The sequence below is a fragment of the Orcinus orca genome, chromosome 6 (genome assembly GCF_937001465.1).
Source record: "Orcinus orca chromosome 6, mOrcOrc1.1, whole genome shotgun sequence".
In the NCBI taxonomy this organism is placed as follows: domain Eukaryota; kingdom Metazoa; phylum Chordata; class Mammalia; order Artiodactyla; family Delphinidae; genus Orcinus; species Orcinus orca.
Window position 1 is genome coordinate 65,403,466 of NC_064564.1, and position 17,911 is coordinate 65,421,376.

The following is a 17,911-nucleotide window of genomic DNA, read 5'->3' on the forward strand; positions in this document are numbered from 1 at the left end:
GAATCACTCTACCTGACTTCAGACTATCCTACAAAGCTACAGTCATCAAAACAGTATAGCACTGGTACAAAAACAGACACACAGAGATCAATGGAACAGAATAGAGAGCCCAGAAATAAACCCACAGACTTATGGTCAATTAATCTATGACAAAGGAGGCAAAACTATACAATGGAGAAAAGACAGTTCTCAGCAGTGCTGGGGAAACTGGACAGCTAGATCTAAAAGAATGAAATTAGAACATTCTCTAACACCACACACAAAAATAAACTTAAAATGGATTAAAGATCTAAATGTAAGACCATATACTATAAAATTCCTAGAGGAAAACGTAGGCAGAACAGTCTCTGACATAAATTGCAGCAATATTTTTTTGGATCCATCTCCTAAAGCAAAGGAAATAAAAGCAAAAATAAACAAATGGGACCTAATTAAGCTTAAAAGCTTTTGCACAGCACAGGAAACCATCAACAAAATGAAAAGACAACCTACTGAATGGGACAAGATATTTGCAAATGATATGACTGATGAAAGATTAACATCCAACATATATAAACAGCTCACACAACTCAACATCAAAAAATAAATAACCCAATTAAAAAATGGGCAAAAGAACTGAATAAACATATTTCCAAAGAGGAAATGCAGATGGCCATCAGGCACATGAAAAGATGCTCAGTATTGCAAATCATCAGGGAAATGCAAATTGAAGCCACAATGAGATATCACTTCACACCCATCAGAATGGCTATCATCCAAAAAAAAAAAAAAAAAACGCATAACAAATGTTGGAGAGGGAGAATGTAAATTGGTGCTGCCACTGTGGAAAACAGTATGGAGGCTTCTCAAAAAATTACAATTAAAACTACCATAGGACCTAGCAATTCTACTCCTGGGTATACAGCCAAAAGAAACAAAAACACTAATTCAAAAAGATACATGCACCCCAATGTTCACAGCAGCATTATTTACAATTGCCAAGGTATGGAAGCAATGTAAGTGTCCACTAACAGGTCAATGAATAAAGAAGATGTGGTATATACATACGTACATACATACATACACACAATGGAAGACTACTCAGCCATGAAAAAGAATGAAATTTTGCCATTTGCAGCAACACGGATGGACTTGGAGGGCATTATGCTAAGTGAAATAAGTCAGATAGAGAAAGACAAATACTGTATGGTTTCACTTATATGTGGAATCTAAAAAATACAACAAACTAGTGAATGAAACAAAAAAGAAGCAGCCTCACAGATATGGAGAACAAACTAGTGGTTACCAGTTGGGAGAGGGAAAGGAGGAGGGGATACTATAGGGGTAGAGGGAAAAAAATGATTATGGGATTATATGAAATCATGTGTTTGGAACTTCTGAAAATTGTAAAGCACTATAGAATTTAAAGAATCATTCAATAAAAACAAAAACAACCCACGCCAAAAAAAAGTATGGGCAAACACAGAAAACACAAATAACTTATACAAAAACTGTAACTGTTCATATTTATGAATATGGATTTACATAAGGAAATTACCTGACAGAGCTATAGATGTCCAGGGGGGTCTGATCCTTTTCTTTGGCTATTCTCATCATATCTAACACCGCCATCCCAAGACATTCTTCCTGTGTTTCATGAGTAACAGGTACTTTTATCCATCCATGCAAAAAATCATGCCTCCACTAAAGTAAAAAGAAAAGAAATTTAGAAGAAAATATCTCATTAGTTTCACTATCACAGTTTAATCTACTGTTGTATTTTAACGTATAACGTAATTTCCAGAATATATGCATTTAAAAAGAACAAAAACTCCTCCCTTGATTTTGAAACATTTTGCCATAAAATTTTAGTATAAGTTCTTTTGCAAATTGAAACTGATTTAAATTGGGTTCCCAATTATAGAATATATTTATGACATCAATCTATTCACTGTTTATATTTTCAATTATAACTTCTACATCAAAATTACCTAAATTAAAATAGATATTAATTAAATATGTACTGAGTTCCAAATATGCTCAAAGCATTCTACTAAGGACTGTTTTGGCCTTAGTAACATGTGGCCACAGCCTCCAAGGAGACTAAAATGTAGGAGGGACATGAAACAAGTAAACAAAAAATTATAATGACAGACACTGTATAGTAAGTACCACACAACAGATACCTTAGGAACATAAAAGAAATTGAGATTATATCCAGTAGGGGTAATTAGGGAAGGTTTCACAGAAAATTTTAAATTTTATGTATTCTTTGAACATGAAGACATTTTTGATGAGCACAAAAGAGGATGAGGAAATAGAAGAAATGACACAAAAAGAAAGCACAAGGCATGTTCAGAGATGTGAAGTAGTTTGGTTGGGGCACACAACTGTAAGGGAACAGAGTGAATTAAAACCTGGAAAAGTAAGTTGGGGTCAGACTGCAGGTACCCTTCAATGACTTGATCCTAGAAGCAACACAGAACCATTTTCTTAAAAGCATCTGTTTCTTTTTTTTTTTTTAATAAATTTATTTATTTATTTTTGGCTGTGTTGGGTCTTCGTTGCTGCATGCGGGCTTTCTCTAGTTGCGGTAAGCGGGGGCTACTCTTTGTTGCAGTGCACAGGCTTCTCATTGCGGTGGCTTCTCTTGTTGTGGAGCATGGGCTCTAGGCGTGCGGGCTTCAGTAGTTGTGGCTCGCGGGCTCAGTAGTTGTGGCTCGCAGGCTCTAGAGCGCAGGCTCAGTAGTTGTGGCGCATGGGCTTAGCTGCTCCACGGCATGTGGGATCTTCCCGGACCAGGGCTCGAACCCGTGTCCCCTGCATTGGCAGGCAGATTCTTAACCACTGTGCCACCAGGGAATTCCCAAAGCAGCAGTTTCTAAAGAATCTTTTCTTAAAGCATCAAGCCTGTTTCATTGCTAGAAATAGCAATGACAGAAGTGCTTTAAGAAACTAAAGTATTCAAGAAGACTCTTTAAGAGGCTGCAGTAACGGTTCAGATATGAGATAGTAAGGATCTGATGTAGAGAACAGAAGACAGTAAAAGAGTCTGAAAAAACTGCTAACTTCCTAATTATATATAAAGAATGAAGAAAAGAGAAGTTCCAAGATTTTGATCTGGATGATTTAGGGACATGGATAAAATCAGACTGGACATGTAATGGGGAGAAAGAAAGGGGTAGAAGGTTAAAAGCACCAATATTCTAAAAATAATAGCAATTTTCTTTATAAGAAAGGTAAAAGCCATAATATTGGCTGAAATACCAACCAAGGTTTAAACTAAATAAGAGAAATAAAGGATCTTCTATATTTTATATGGGTATCTCCCTTCTTTGCTATGAAAACATCTCATGAAATTAAAGTTTTACATGAATTAAAAAAATTTTACTAAAAGAAATAAATACGCATTTAAAAGTATATTTGTTTAATATAATATGATATCACTTATAGGCAGCATCTAAAAAACAGGGTACAAATGAACTTATCTACAAAAACAGAAATAGAGTTACACATGTAGAAAACAAACTTACAGTTACCAGGGGCTAAGTGGGGGAGGGATAATACGGGAGACTGGGAATGACATATACACACTACTACATATAAAATAGATAACTAATAAGGACCTACTGTGTAGCACAGGGAACTCTACTCAATACTCTGTAATGGCCTATATGGGAGAATAATCCAAAAAGAGTGGCTATATGTATATGTATAACTGATTCACTTTGCTGTACCTGAAACTAACACAACATTGTAAATCAACTATACTCCAATAAAACAATTTTTTTAATATATTTAACTTTCTATTAACAAATTAGAAACGTTTTTGTATAAGACAATATATTACTTAAAAGACACAAACCATGAAATAACCAGTATTAACCAAACAAAGGCCTAAATGTTTGTAATACAAAATTAATTCATAGAAGGAGTTAGATTTCTTTTTGCTCAATTTCAAATACTTATTTCACCACATATTTGAAAATATGTAAGTAAGTCATTCTGATTAAGAAAGAGCTACAGATTAGTAATGACTAGGTAGATTATTTTTAATAGCTTGCTTTTGTTTCATATACTATGTAGGACCAGAGGATAATAAATTCTGTTTATGAGGATATTCTGTGGAACTCATGACCCAAAGATAAAATTAGTGAGAGCAGTGCTAACAAGATAATCAACCAAATATCCATTAGAGAAAAGTTACAAATGAAATACAGTCCCAAATGCCAAAGCATATTATCTTAAACCAGCCTTCCTACTTCCTACAGTATGTATCAATAAAAATTTTGTTTAATTAAAACTGTAGAAAAGTAGTTTTTCATATGGGTAGCTGAAAACAACATTTGAACCAAGAAATTTTATCTGCATTCAGCCAGAAAAATAAGAAAACAGTTACAGTCACAGAATCAAAGATGAACCAAGAAAGAACACAAAGTAAATATCCACTTTTTGGCTGAACATACATGAATTAATTAAAGGTCCCTCACATGGCAACAGTATATTTATTGGCTGAGTAGACAAAGTTGATGATATAAAGACAATCTTCAGTAGAAAAATGAATTTAAAAGGGCCATCTCGGGACTTCCCTGGTGGCTCAATGGTTAAGAATATGCCTGCCAATGCAGCGGACACGGGTTCGAGCCCTGGTCCGGGAATATCCCACATGCCACGGAGCAACTAAGCCCGTGAGCCACAACTACTGTGCCTGCGCTCTAGAACCTGTGAACCACAACTACTGAAGCCTGCACGCCTAGAGCCCGTGCTCCGCAACAAGAGAAGCCACTGCAATAAGAAGCTCGTGCACTGCAATGAGGAGTAGCCCCCGCTCACAACTAGAGAAAGCCCATGTGCAGCAACGAAGACCCAACACAGCCAAAAAGGACCATCTCACTTTTAGCTTTTATTTGCTTACTGCTTCCAAATCTATCTTTCTACAATACTGTCTTTTATACTGTGCTTTAAAAACTTTAGTGGCTGAACTATTTTTTCAGTTATTTTATAATGTCAACGTTTTCTTACAATCTGGTGATATCACTGATCAAATCTGCTATATTTAGTCTATAATATGCATAAAGTCTAACCTGATATCAATACAATCTGAGAATAAGTTAATTATTACCTTATTTATTTTCTAGGCATGGATTTAGAGAAATAGAAACATTAAGTAATAGAAAATTGCATGTGGTAGTGAGTAGACACAATTTAGGATTCTACTGTGAAATTATTTTGCCATCCTAAATAAGAAAATCCCTCCTAGGAAGACAAAACTGTAAATAACCCATAATTTTTCTAGATCAGAAGTATGAGGGGGGGACCTTGAAGATGGCGGAAGAGTAAGACGCGGAGATCACCTTCCTCCCCACAGATACACCAGAAATACATCTACACGTGGAACAACTCCTACAGAACACCTACTGAAGGCTGGCAGACCTCAGACCTCCCAAAAGGCAAGAAACTCCCCACGTACCTGGGTAGGGCAAAAGAAAAAAAAAAAAGAGACAAAAGAATAGGGACGGCACCTGCACCAGTGGGAGGGAGCTGTGAAAGAGGAAAAGTTTCCACACACTAGGAAGCCCCTTCGTGGGCGGAGACTGCGGGAGGCGGAGGGAGGAGCTTTAAAGCCGTGGAGGAGTGCACAGCAACGGGTGCGGAGGGCAAAGCGGGGAGATTCCCGCACAGAGGATCGGTGCCGACCGGCACTCACCAGCCCGAGACGCTTGTCTACTCATCCACCGGGGCGGGCGGGGCTGCGAGGTGAGGCTCGGGTTTTGGTTTCGGACTGAGCGCAGGGAGAGGACTGGGGTTGGCGGCTTGAACATAGCCTGAAGGGGTTTGTGCACCACGGCTAGCCGGGAGGGAGTCCGGGGAAAAGTCTGCACCTGCAGAAGAGGCAAGAGACTTTTTCCTCCCTCTTTGTTTCCTGGTGCGCGAGGAGAGGGGTTTAAGAGCGCTGCTTAAAGGAACTCCAGAGACGGGCGTGAGCCGCGGCTAAAAGCGCGAACCCCCAGAGACGGGCGCGAGCCGCGGGTAAAAGCGTGGACCCCAGAGACGGGCGCGAGCCGCGGCTGAAAGCACGGACCCCAGGGACAGGCGGGAGACGCTAAGGCTGCTGCTGCCGCCACCAAGGGGCCTGTGTGCGAGCACAGGTCACTATCCACACCCCTCTTCCGCGGAGCCTGTGCAGCCCGCCACTGCCAGGTTCCCGGGATCCAGGGACAACTTCCCCGGGAGAACGCACGGCGGGCCTCAGGCTGGTGCAACGTCACGCCGGCCTCTGCCGCCGCAGGCCCACCCTGCACGCAGTGCCCCTCCCTCCCCCCCGGCCTGAGTGCGCCAGAGCCCCCGAATCAGCGGCTCCTTTAACCCCGTCCTGTCTGAGCAAAAAAAAAGACGCCCTCCAGCGACCTACATGCAGAGGCAGGGCCAAATCCAAAGCTGAGCCCCCCAGCTGTGCGAACAAAGAAGAGAAAGGGAAATCTCTCCCAGCAGCCTCAGGAACAGAGGATTAAAGGTCCACAATCAACTTGATGTACCCTGCATCTGTGGAATACATGAATAGACAACGAGTCATCCCAAATTGAGGAGGTGGGCTTCCAGAGCAAGATCTATGATTTTTTCCCCTTTTCCTCTTTTTGTGAATGTGTATGTGTATGCTTCTGTGTGAGTTATTGTCTGTATAGTTTTGCTTCCACCATTTGTCCTAGGGTTCTATCTGTCCATGGTTTTTTAAATTTTTTTTCTTAATAATTTTAATTTTAATAACTTTATTATACTTTACCTTCGTTCTTTCTTTCCTTCCTTCCCTCCTTTAGACAACGAATCATCCCAAATTGAGGAGGTGGTCTCTGAGAGCAAGATTTATGATTTTGTCCCTTTTACCTCTTTTTGTGAGGGTGTATGTGTATGCTTCTGTGTAAGATTTTGTCTGTATAGCTTTGCTTCCAACATTTGTCCTAAGGTTCTATCCGTCCCTTTTTTTTTCTTTTTCTAAATAAGAATTATTTAATTCAATAACTTTATTATACTTTATTTTATTTTACTGTATCTTCTTTCTGTTTTTCCTTCTTTCCCTCCTTCCTTCCTCCCTCCCTCCCTCCTTTCTTTCCTTCTTGTCTTCTTTTCTTCTTTACTTATTTCTTTCTTTCTTTCTTCCCTCCTTCCTTCCTTCCTTCCTTCCTTCCCTCCTTTCCTTCTTTCTTTCTTCATACTTCTACTAATTCTCTCTACTTTTTCTCCCTTTTATTCTGAGCCGTGTAGATGAAAGGCTCTTGGTGCTCCAGCCAGGAGTCAGGGCTCTGCCTCTGAGGTAGGAGAGCCAACTTCAGGACACTGGTCAACAAGAGACCTCCCAGCTCCACATAATATCAAATGGCGAAAATCTACCAGAGACCTCCATCTTAACACCAGCACCCAGCTTCACTCAACGACCAGCAAGCTACAGTGCTGGACAACCTATGCCAAACAACTAGCAAAACAGGAACACAACCCCACCCATTAGCAGACAGGCTGCCTAAAATCATAATAAGGCCACAGACACCCCAAAACACACCAACACACGTGAACCTGCCCACTAGAGAGACAAGATCCAGCCTCATCCACCACAACACAGGCACTAGTTCCCTCCACCAGGAAGCCTACACAACCCACTGAACCAACCTTAGCCACTGGAGACAGACATCAAAAACAGCAGGAACTACGAACCTGCAGCCTGCAAAAAGGAAACCCCAAACACAGTAAAATAAGCAAAATGAGAAGATAGAAAAACAAACACCACATGAAGGAGCAAGATAAAAATGCACCAGACCTAACAAATGAAGAGGAAATAGGCAGTCTACCTGAAAAAGAATTCAGAATAATGATAGTAAGGATGATCCAAAATCTTGGAAATAGAATGGACAAAATGCAAGAAACAGTTAACAAGGACCTAGAAGAAATAAAGATGAAACAAGCAACGATGAACAACACAATAAATGAAATTAAAAGTACTCTAGATGGGATCAATAGCAGAATAATTGAGGCAGAAGAACGGATAAGTGACCTGGAAGATAAAATAGTGGAAATAACTACTGCAGAGCAGAATAAAGAAAAAAGAATGAAAAGAACTGAGGACAGTCTCAGAGACCACTGGGACAACATTAAACGCACCAACATTCGAATTATAGGGGTTCCAGAAGAAGAAGAGAAAAAGAAAGGGACTGAGAAAATATTTGAAGAGATTATAGTTGAAAACTTCCCTAATATGGGAAAGGAAATAGTTAATCAAGTCCAGGAAGCACAGAGAGTCCCATACAGGATAAATCCAAGGAGAAATACTCCAAGACACATATTAATCAAACTGTCAAAAATTAAATACAAAGAAAGCACAATAAAAGCAGCAAGGGAAAAACAACAAATAACACACAAGGGAATCCCCATAAGGTTAACAGCTGATCTCTCAGCAGAAACCCTACAAGCCAGAAGGGACTGGCAGGACATACTGAAGAGATGAAGGAGAAAAACGTGCAACCAAGACTACTCTACCCAGCAAGGATCTCATTCAGATTTGATGGAGAAATTAAAACCTTTACAGACAAGCAAAAGCTGAGAGAGTTCAGCACCACCAAACCAGCTTTACAACAAATGCTAAAGGAACTTCTCTAGACAAGAAACACAAGAGAAGGAAAAGACCTATAATAACGAACCCAAAACAATTTAGAAAATGGGAATAGGAACATACATATCGATAACTACCTTAAATGTAAATGGACTAAATGCTCCCACCAAAAGATACAGATTGGCTGAATGGATACAAAAACAAGACCCTTACATATGCTGTTTACAAGAGACCCACTTCAGACCTAGAGACACATACAGACTGAAAGTAAGGGGATGGAAAAAGATATTCCATGCAAATGGAAACCAAAAGAAAGCTGGAGTAGCAATTCTCATTATCAGACAAAATAGACTTTAAAATAAGGACTATTAGAAGAGACAAAGAAGGACACTACATAATGATCAAGGGATCAATCCAAGAAGAAGATATAACAATTGTAAATATTTATGCACCCAACATAGGAGCACCTCAATACATAAGGCAAATACTAACAGCCATAAAAGGGGAAATCGACAGTAACACATTCATAGTAGGAGACTTTAACACCCCAGTTTCACCAATGGACAGATCATCCAAAATGAAAATAAATAAGGAAACACAAGCTTTAAATGATACATTAAACAAGACGGACTTAATTGATATTTATAGGACACTCCATCCAAAAACAACAGAATATACATTTTTCTCAAGTGCTCATGGAACATTCTCCAGGATAGATCATATCTTGGGTCACAAATCAAGCCTTGGTAAATTTAAGAAAATTGAAATTGTATCAAGTAACTTTTCCGACCACAACGCCATGAGACTAGATATCAATTACAGGAAAAGATCTGCAAAAAATACAAACACATGGAGGCTAAACAATACACTACTTAATAATGAAGTGATCACTGAAGAAATCAAAGAGGAAATAAAAAAATACCTAGAAACAAATGACAATGGAGACACAACGACCCAAAACCTATGGGATGCAGCAAAAGCAGTTCTAAGGGGGAAGTTTATAGCAATAAAAGCCCACCTTAAGAAGCAGGAAACATCTTGAATAAGCAACCTTACCTTGCACCTCAAGCAATTAGAGAAAGAAGAAGAAAAAAACCCCAAAGCTAGCAGAAGGAAAGAAATCATAAAAATCATATCAGAAATAAATGAAAAAGAAATGAAGGAAACAATAGCAAAGATCAATAAAACTAAAAGCTGGTTCTTTGAGAAGATAAACAAAATAGATAAACCACTAGCCAGACTCATCAAGAAAAAAAGGGAGAAGACTCAAATCAATAGAATTAGAAATGAAAAAGGAGAACTAACAACTGACACTGCAGAAATACAAAAGATCATGAGAGATTACTACAAGCAACTCTATGCCAATAAAATGGACAATCTGGAAGAAATGGACAAATTCTTAGAAATGCACAACCTGCCAAGACTGAATCAGGAAGAAATAGAAAATATGAACAGATCAATCACAAGCACTGAAATTAAAACTGTGATTAAAAATTTTCCAACAAACAAAAGCCCAGCACCAGATGGCTTCACAGGCGAATTCTATCAAACATTTAGAGAAGAGCTAACACCTATCCTTCTCAAACTCTTCCAAAATATAGCAGAGGGAGGAACACTCCCAAATTCCTTCTACGAGGCCACCATCACCTTGATACCAAAACCAGACAAGGATGACACAAAGAAAGAAAACTATAGGCCAATATCACTGATGAACATAGATGCAAAAATCCTCAACAAAATACTAGCAAACAGAATCCAACAGCACATTAAAATGATCATATACCATGATCAAGTGGGGTTTATTCCAGGAATGCAAGGATTCTTCAATATACACAAATCTCTCAATGGGATAAACCATAGTAACAAATTGAAGGAGAAAAACCATATGATCATCTCAATAGATGCAGAGAAAGCTTTTGACAAAATTCAACACCCATTTATGATAAAAACCCTGCAGAAAGTAGGCATAGAGGGAACTTTCCTCAACATAATAAAGGCCATCTATGACAAGCCCACAGCCAACATCATCCTCAATGGTGAAAAACTGAAAGCATTTCCACTAAGATCAGGAACAAGACAAGGCTGCCCACTCTCACCACTGTTATTCAACATAGTTTTGGAAGTTTTAGCCACAGCAATCAGAGAAGAAAAGGAAATAAAAGGAATCCAAATCAGAAAAGAAGAAGTAAAGCTGTCACTGTTTGCAGATGCCATGATACTATACATAGAGAATCCTAAAGATGCTACCAGAAAACTACTAGAGCTAATCAATGAATTTGGTAAAGTAGCAGGATACAAAATTAATGCACAGAAATCTCTGGCATTCCTATATACTAATGATGAAAAATCTGAAAGAGAAATCAAGAAAACACTCCCATTTACCATTGCAACAAAAAGAATAAAATATCTAGGAATAAACCTACCTAAGGAGACAAAAGACCTGTATGCAGAAAATTAGACACTGATGAAAGAAATTAAAGATGATACAAATAGATGGAGAGATATACCATGTCCTTGGATTGGAAGAATCAACATTGTGAAAATGACTCTACTACCCAAAGCAATCTATAGATTCAATGCAATCCCTATCAAACTACCACTGGCATTTTTCACAGAACTAGAACAAAAAATTTTGCAATTTGTATGGAAACACTAAAGACCCCGAATATCCAAAGCAATCTTGAGGATGAAAAAAGAAGCTGGAGGAATCAGGCTCCCTGACTTCAGACTATACTACAAAGCTACAGTAATCAAGACAGTATGCTACTGGCACAAAAACAGAAAGATAGATCAATGGAACAGGATAGAAAGCCCAGAGATAAACCCATGCACATATGGACACCTTATCTTTGATAAAGGTGGCAGGAATATACAGTGGAGAAAGGACAGCCTCTTCAATAAGTGGTGCTGGGAAAACTGGACAGATACATGTAAAAGTATGAGATTAGATCACTCCCTCACACCATACACAAAAATAAGCTCAAAATGGATTAAAGACCTAAATGTAAGGCAAGAAACTATCAAACTCTTAGAGGAAAACATAGGCAGAACACTCTGTGACATAAATCACAGCAAGATCCTTTCTGACCCACCTCCTAGAGTAATGGAAATAAAAACAAAAATAAACAAATGGGACCTAATGAAACTTCAAAGCTTTTACACAGCAAAGGAAACCATAAACAAGACCAAAAGACAACCCTCAGAATGGGAGAAAATATTTGCAAATAAAGCAACTGACAAAGGATTAATCTCCAAAATTTACAAGCAGCTCATGCAGTTCAATAACAAAAAAACAAACAACCCAATCCAAAAATGGGCAGAAGACCTAAACAGACATTTCTCCAAAGAAGATATACAGACTGCCAACAAACACATGAAAGAATGCTCAACATCATTAATCATTAGAGAAATGCAAATCAAAACTACAATGAGATATCATCTCACACCAGTCAGAATGGCCATCATCAAAAAATCTAGAAACAATAAATGCTGGAGAGGGTGTGGAGAAAAGGAAACACTCTTGCACTGCTGGTGGGAATGTGAATTGGTTCAGCCACTATGGAGAACAGTATGGAGGTTCCTTAAAAAACTACAAATAGAACTACCATATGACCCAGCAATCCCACTACTTGGCATATACCCTGAGAAAACCAAAATTCAAAAAGAGTCATATACCAAAATGTTCACTGCAGCTCTATTTACAATAGCCCGGAGATGGAAACAACCTAAGTGCCCATCATCGGATGAGTGGATAAAGAAGATGTGGCACATATATACAATGGAATATTACTCAGCCATAAAAAGAAATGAAATTGAGCTATTTGTAATGAGGTGGATAGACCTAGAGTCTGTCATACAAAGTGAAGTAAGTCAGAAAGAAAAAGACAAATACCATATGCTAACACATATATATGGAATTTAAGAAGACAAAAAAATGTCATGAAGAACCTAGGGGTAAGACAGGAATAAAGATACAGACCTACTGGAGAACGGACTTGAGGATATGGGGAGGGGGAAGGGTGAGCTGTGACAGGGCGAGAGAGAGTCATGGACATATACACACTAACAAACGTAAGGTAGATAGCTAGTGGGAAGCAGCCGCATGGTACAGGGAGATCTGCTAGGTGCTTTGTTACCGCCTGGAGGGGTGGGATAGGGAGGGTGGGAGGGAGGGAGACGCAAGAGGGAAGAGATATGGGAACATATGTATATGTATAACTGATTCACTTTGTTATAAAGCAGAAACTAACACACCATTGTAAAGCAATTATACCCCAATAAAGATGTTAAAAAAAAAAAGAAAAAGAAGTATGAGATGTCATAGTAGTAATATTAGGGTAAAGTAGATCAATGAATAGTTTAGGAAAACTTGCCTTATTAATGGAACTTAACTAGCATTCCATCAAAATAAACCAGATCTGCAGAATAGATGAAATAATATAATTCTAAAAGCAGTATAAAGTCATAACTTCATAGTACGCTCTTCTCAGAGGCCTGTCTCTTTTCTTTCTTTCTTTTTTTTTTTAATGCGGTACACGGGCCTCTCACTGCCGTGGCCTCTCCTGTTGCAGAGCACAGGCTCCGGACACACAGGCTCAGCGGCCATGGCTCACGGGCCCAGCCGCTCTGCGGCATGCGGGATCCTCCCGGACCGGGGCATGAACCCATGTCCCCTGCATCGGCAGGCAGACTCCCAACCACTGAGGCACCAGGGAAGCCCTCTCTCTTTTCTTAATGACTACTGAAACAAAGGAAGCTGTAAAAAGTTAGTTGGTTTTCAAATGGTTTTTGACAAGAGCAACAAGACCATTCAGCAGAGAAAGGATAGTCTTTTCAACAAATGGTGCTGAAAAAACTGGATATCCACATGCAAAACAATGAAGATGGACCCTTACCTTACACCATACAAAAATTACCTCAAAACATAAAACTGTCATTATATGCAGGTGACATGACACTAGATGCAGAAAACCCTGAAGACTCCACACAAAAACTACTAGAACTGATAAACGAATTCAGCAAGGTAGCAGAATAAAAGATTAACATACAGAACGGTTGCATTTCTTTACACTAAAAATGAAATATCAGAAAAGGAACGTTAAAAAACCATCCCTTTTAAAACCACATCCAAGAAAATAAAATAATTAGGAATAAAGCTGATCAAGGAGGTGAAAGACTTATATGCTGAAAACTATAAAACATTAATAAAGGAAACTGAAGATGATTCAAAGAAATACAAAGATATCCCATGCTCTTGGATTGGAAGAATTAATATTGTTAAAATGGCCATACTACCCAAAGAAATCTACAGATTTAATGCAATCCCTTCAAATTACCCATGACATTTTTCACAGAACTAATAATCCTAATTTTTATTTTTTAGTTTTGGCTGTGCCGTGCAGCCTGCAGGATTCTTAGTTCCTGACCAGGGACTGAACCTGGGCCCCAGCATTGAAAGTGCCAAGTCCTAACCACTAGACCACCAGGGAATTCCCAAATAATCCTAAAATTTGTATGAAACCATAAAAGACCCAGAATTGCCAGAGCAATCCTGAGGAAAAAGAGCAAAGCAGGAGGCATAACCCTCCCAGACTTCAGACAATATTAAAAGCTACAGTAATCAAAATAGTGTGGTACTGGTACAAAAACAGACATATGGATCAGTGGAACAGAATATAGAGCCCAGAAATAAACCCACACACCTACAGTCAATTAATCTTCAACAAAGGAGACAAGAATATACAATGGAAAAAAGTCTCTTCAGCAAGTGGTGTTGGGAAAGTTGGACTGCTGCATGTAAATCAATGAAATTAGAAGACACCCTCACACTGTATACACAAATAAACTCAAAATGGCTTAAAGACTTAAATATAAGACATGATACCAGAAAACTCCTAGAAGAGAACATAGGCAAAACATTCTCTGACATAAATCATACCAATGGTCTGTTTACCAAGGCAATAGAAATAAAAGCAAAACCGAACAACTGGGACCTAGTCCAAACTTACAAGCTTTTACATAGCAAAGGAAACCATAACACAATGAAAAGACAATCTACAGAATGGGAGAAAATACCTGCAAATGATGTGACAAACAAGGGCTTAATTTCCAAAATATACAAATAGCTCATACAATTCAATAACAACAAAACAAATAACCTAATTGAAAAATGGGCAGAAGATATAAATAGACATTTCTTCAAAGAAGACATACAGGTAGCCAACAGGCACATGAACAGATGTTCCACATCATTAATTGTGAGCGAAATGCAAATCGAAACTACGAGATACCACCTCACACTTGTCAGAATAGCTATCATTAAAAAGTCTACGAATAACAAATGCTGGAGAGGATGTGGAGAAAAGGGAACCCTCCTACACTATTGGAGGGAATGTAAGTTGGTGCAGCCACTATGGAGAACAGTATGGAGGTAGCTCAAAACTAAAATTAGAGTTGCCATATGATCCAGCAATCCCACTCCTGGCATATATCTGGAAAAAACTATAATTCAAAAAGATACATGCAGGGCTTCCCTGGTGGCACAGTGGTTGAGAGTCCGCCTGCCGATGCAGGGCACACAGGTTCGTGCCCCGGTCCGGGAAGATCCCACATGCCGTGGAGCAGCTGGGCCCATGAGCCATGGCCACTGAGCCTGCATGTCCGGAGCCTGTGCTCCGCAACAGGAGAGGCCACAACAGTGAGAGGCCTGCGTACCGCAAAAAAAAAAAAAAAAAAAACACAACGAGATACCACTTCACACCTATCAGAATGGCCATCATCAGAAAAGCAGAAAGTAAGTGTTGGTGAAGATGTGGAATGCTGGGTGCTGCTGGTAATAATGTAAAACGGTGCTGCTGCTATGGAAAACAGTATGGCAGTTCCTCAAAAAAATTAAATATACAACTACCATATCATCTAGTAATCCCACTTCTGGATAGATATCCAAAAGAATTGAAAGTAAGATCTCAGAGAGATATCTGTACACCCATGTTCGTTGCAGTGTTATTCATAAGAACCAAAAGGTAGAAGCAACCCAACTATCCAACAAGAGATGAATGGGTAAACAAAATGTGGTACATACAATAGAGTATTATTCAGCCCTAAAAAGGAATGAGATTCTGACACATGCTACAACATGGTTGAATCCTGAAGACATTATGGTAAGAGAAATAAGCCAGTCGCAAAAGAGTAAATACTGTATAATTCCACTTATATGAGCTACCTGGAATAAGCAAATTCATAGAGACAGAAAGTAGAAAGGTGGCTGCCAGGGGTCAGGAGGAGAGGGGAATGAGAAGTTATTTTTTAATGGGTATAAAGTTTCAATTTAGGAAGATGAAAAATGTTCTGGAGATGGATGGTGGTAATGGGTGCAGAACAATATGAAGGTACTGGGCTTCCCTGGTGGCGCAGTGGCTGAGAGTCCACCTGCTGATGCAGGGGACACGGGTTCGTGCCCCAGTCCAGGAAGATCCCACATGCCACGGAGCGGCTGGGCCCATGAGCCATGGCCTCTGAGCCTGCGCGTCCGGAGCCTGTGCTCCACAACGGGAGAGGCCACAACAGTGAGAGGCACGCGCACCGAAAAAAAAAGAAAAAAAAAAAAAATGAAGGTACTGAATTAATGCCACTGATTTGACCACTTAAAAATGGTTAAAATAGTAAATTTTATTAAGTACATTTTACCCCCTCACACACAAAAAAGTTGGTTGCTCTCATATTGCAAAAGAGAAATATTTTTCAATTTGTTGCTCACAAACTGAACTAGCCCTACTACACATGTTAGAAATGTGAGCTATGAGGATCTGTGAGGTTATTTCCCATGATATTAGCAGATCTGATTTAGAACTCCTTGATCTGATACCTTGGGGATATCAAGAGTGTATCTTTACACAAAAGCACTAATCAAGGCAATAGATAAAAGCATTTAAAAATGTTCAAAAACACCACAAAAATTTAACAATATTAATAAACAACTGGAACACAGTTCTCAGACTAAGTATCAACAACCAGCCACCCTCCTATGAGGGGCTACACAAACTACTGTAGTTCATTTTTTATGCAATTACTTACATTCTTCACATTTTACAACCCACTAATTAAGTCTGAAATTGTTTAGGAATTTAAAAAAATTTTTCTCTAAAGAAATTTCACTGTCCTATATTCCAGCCACTTAGGTCTACATGAATCATATTGTAAAACTCAGTCTAAACTTGTGAAATCCTTAAAATGATCTAAAGCACTAAAATAAAAAGAAAATTCAAAAGGGGCAATTCTAGGAATCTTTATAAGATAGATTCTATTATCCATAAACCATGGGATTAAAAATTAGTGATAAAAGACTCAATTTTGTTACCTTTCTGCACCTGCTATGCAGACAGAACATCAATTTTCCCATATGTGAATATTTTTCTGATTAAGAGATACATTTACATGGCCAGATATTTATCGTTTAACACATGTACATACCTGAGCAAAAAGGTAAGACATGACAAAGTCATCAAGAAGAGGAGCTTCAGCACCTCGAGATATTCCATGCCTATAGGTTCTGTTGCTGCCATTACAATACCAGTAAGGAAAGTAAAATCTACAAGACAATTAAAACAATCAGTCAGCCTCTAACAGTTCTAATATAAACATACTATATATATATAACCACTTCCGATCTACCAAAAGGTATTATCCCATAATCAGAAAACACAACTAACAGTGTTAAATACAAAGTGAGGACAAAAGGAAATATGGGTAAAGCCATGGTAATAATACAGCCAGAAAATACAAGAAACATAAGTTTAAAATCCATATTCTGCCTTCTTCCATGAACAGAACATAGAAGCAAATAATAGAAAATAGAGAAATGTAGAAATAAAACATTAACAAAAAAAATTTTAGTATGGACACCAGGGGGAAAAGCGGGGTGGGGTGGTAGTGGTGGGATGAATTGGGAGATTGGGAATGACATATATACACTAATATGTATAAAATAATAATTAATAAGAAACTGCTATATTAAAAAAATAAAATAAAATTCAAAAAAAAATTTTTAATGTAATTCTAGGAACATCAGTAGAGGAATGTGAAAATGCTAATTTGGTGTGAAAACAAATAATTGCTTCTTCTTTAAAGAAACAGAGATTACATAAAAAAGAATGAAATAATGCCCTTTGCAGCTACACAGACAGACCTAGAGATTATCATATTAAGCGAAGCCAGTCAGAAAGAGAAAGAGAAATACCATATGATATCACTTATCTGTGGAATCTAAAATATGACACAAATGAACTTATCTATGAAACAGAAACAGACTCACAGACATAGAGAAGACTTGTGGTCGCC

General features: G+C 38.5%; 1 protein-coding gene across 7 annotated transcripts in view; it reads right to left on the reverse strand.

The window, feature by feature from the left end:
• LOC101275108 (tyrosine-protein kinase JAK2) overlaps nucleotides 1-17,911 on the reverse strand; it is a 375,537-nt gene that overhangs the window by 46,983 nt on the left and 310,643 nt on the right. For 6 of the 7 annotated variants that reach the window (XM_049711311.1, XM_049711312.1, XM_049711310.1 and 3 more), the window contains 2 exons: nucleotides 17,045-17,162; nucleotides 1,538-1,683 (listed from right to left, as the gene is read on the reverse strand). In XM_049711311.1, coding sequence (XP_049567268.1) covers nucleotides 1,538-1,683; nucleotides 17,045-17,162 — 264 coding nt within the window. The remainder of the gene's footprint in view (nucleotides 1-1,537; nucleotides 1,684-17,044; nucleotides 17,163-17,911) is intronic. The other variant, XM_033404373.2, reaches the window with a different exon arrangement.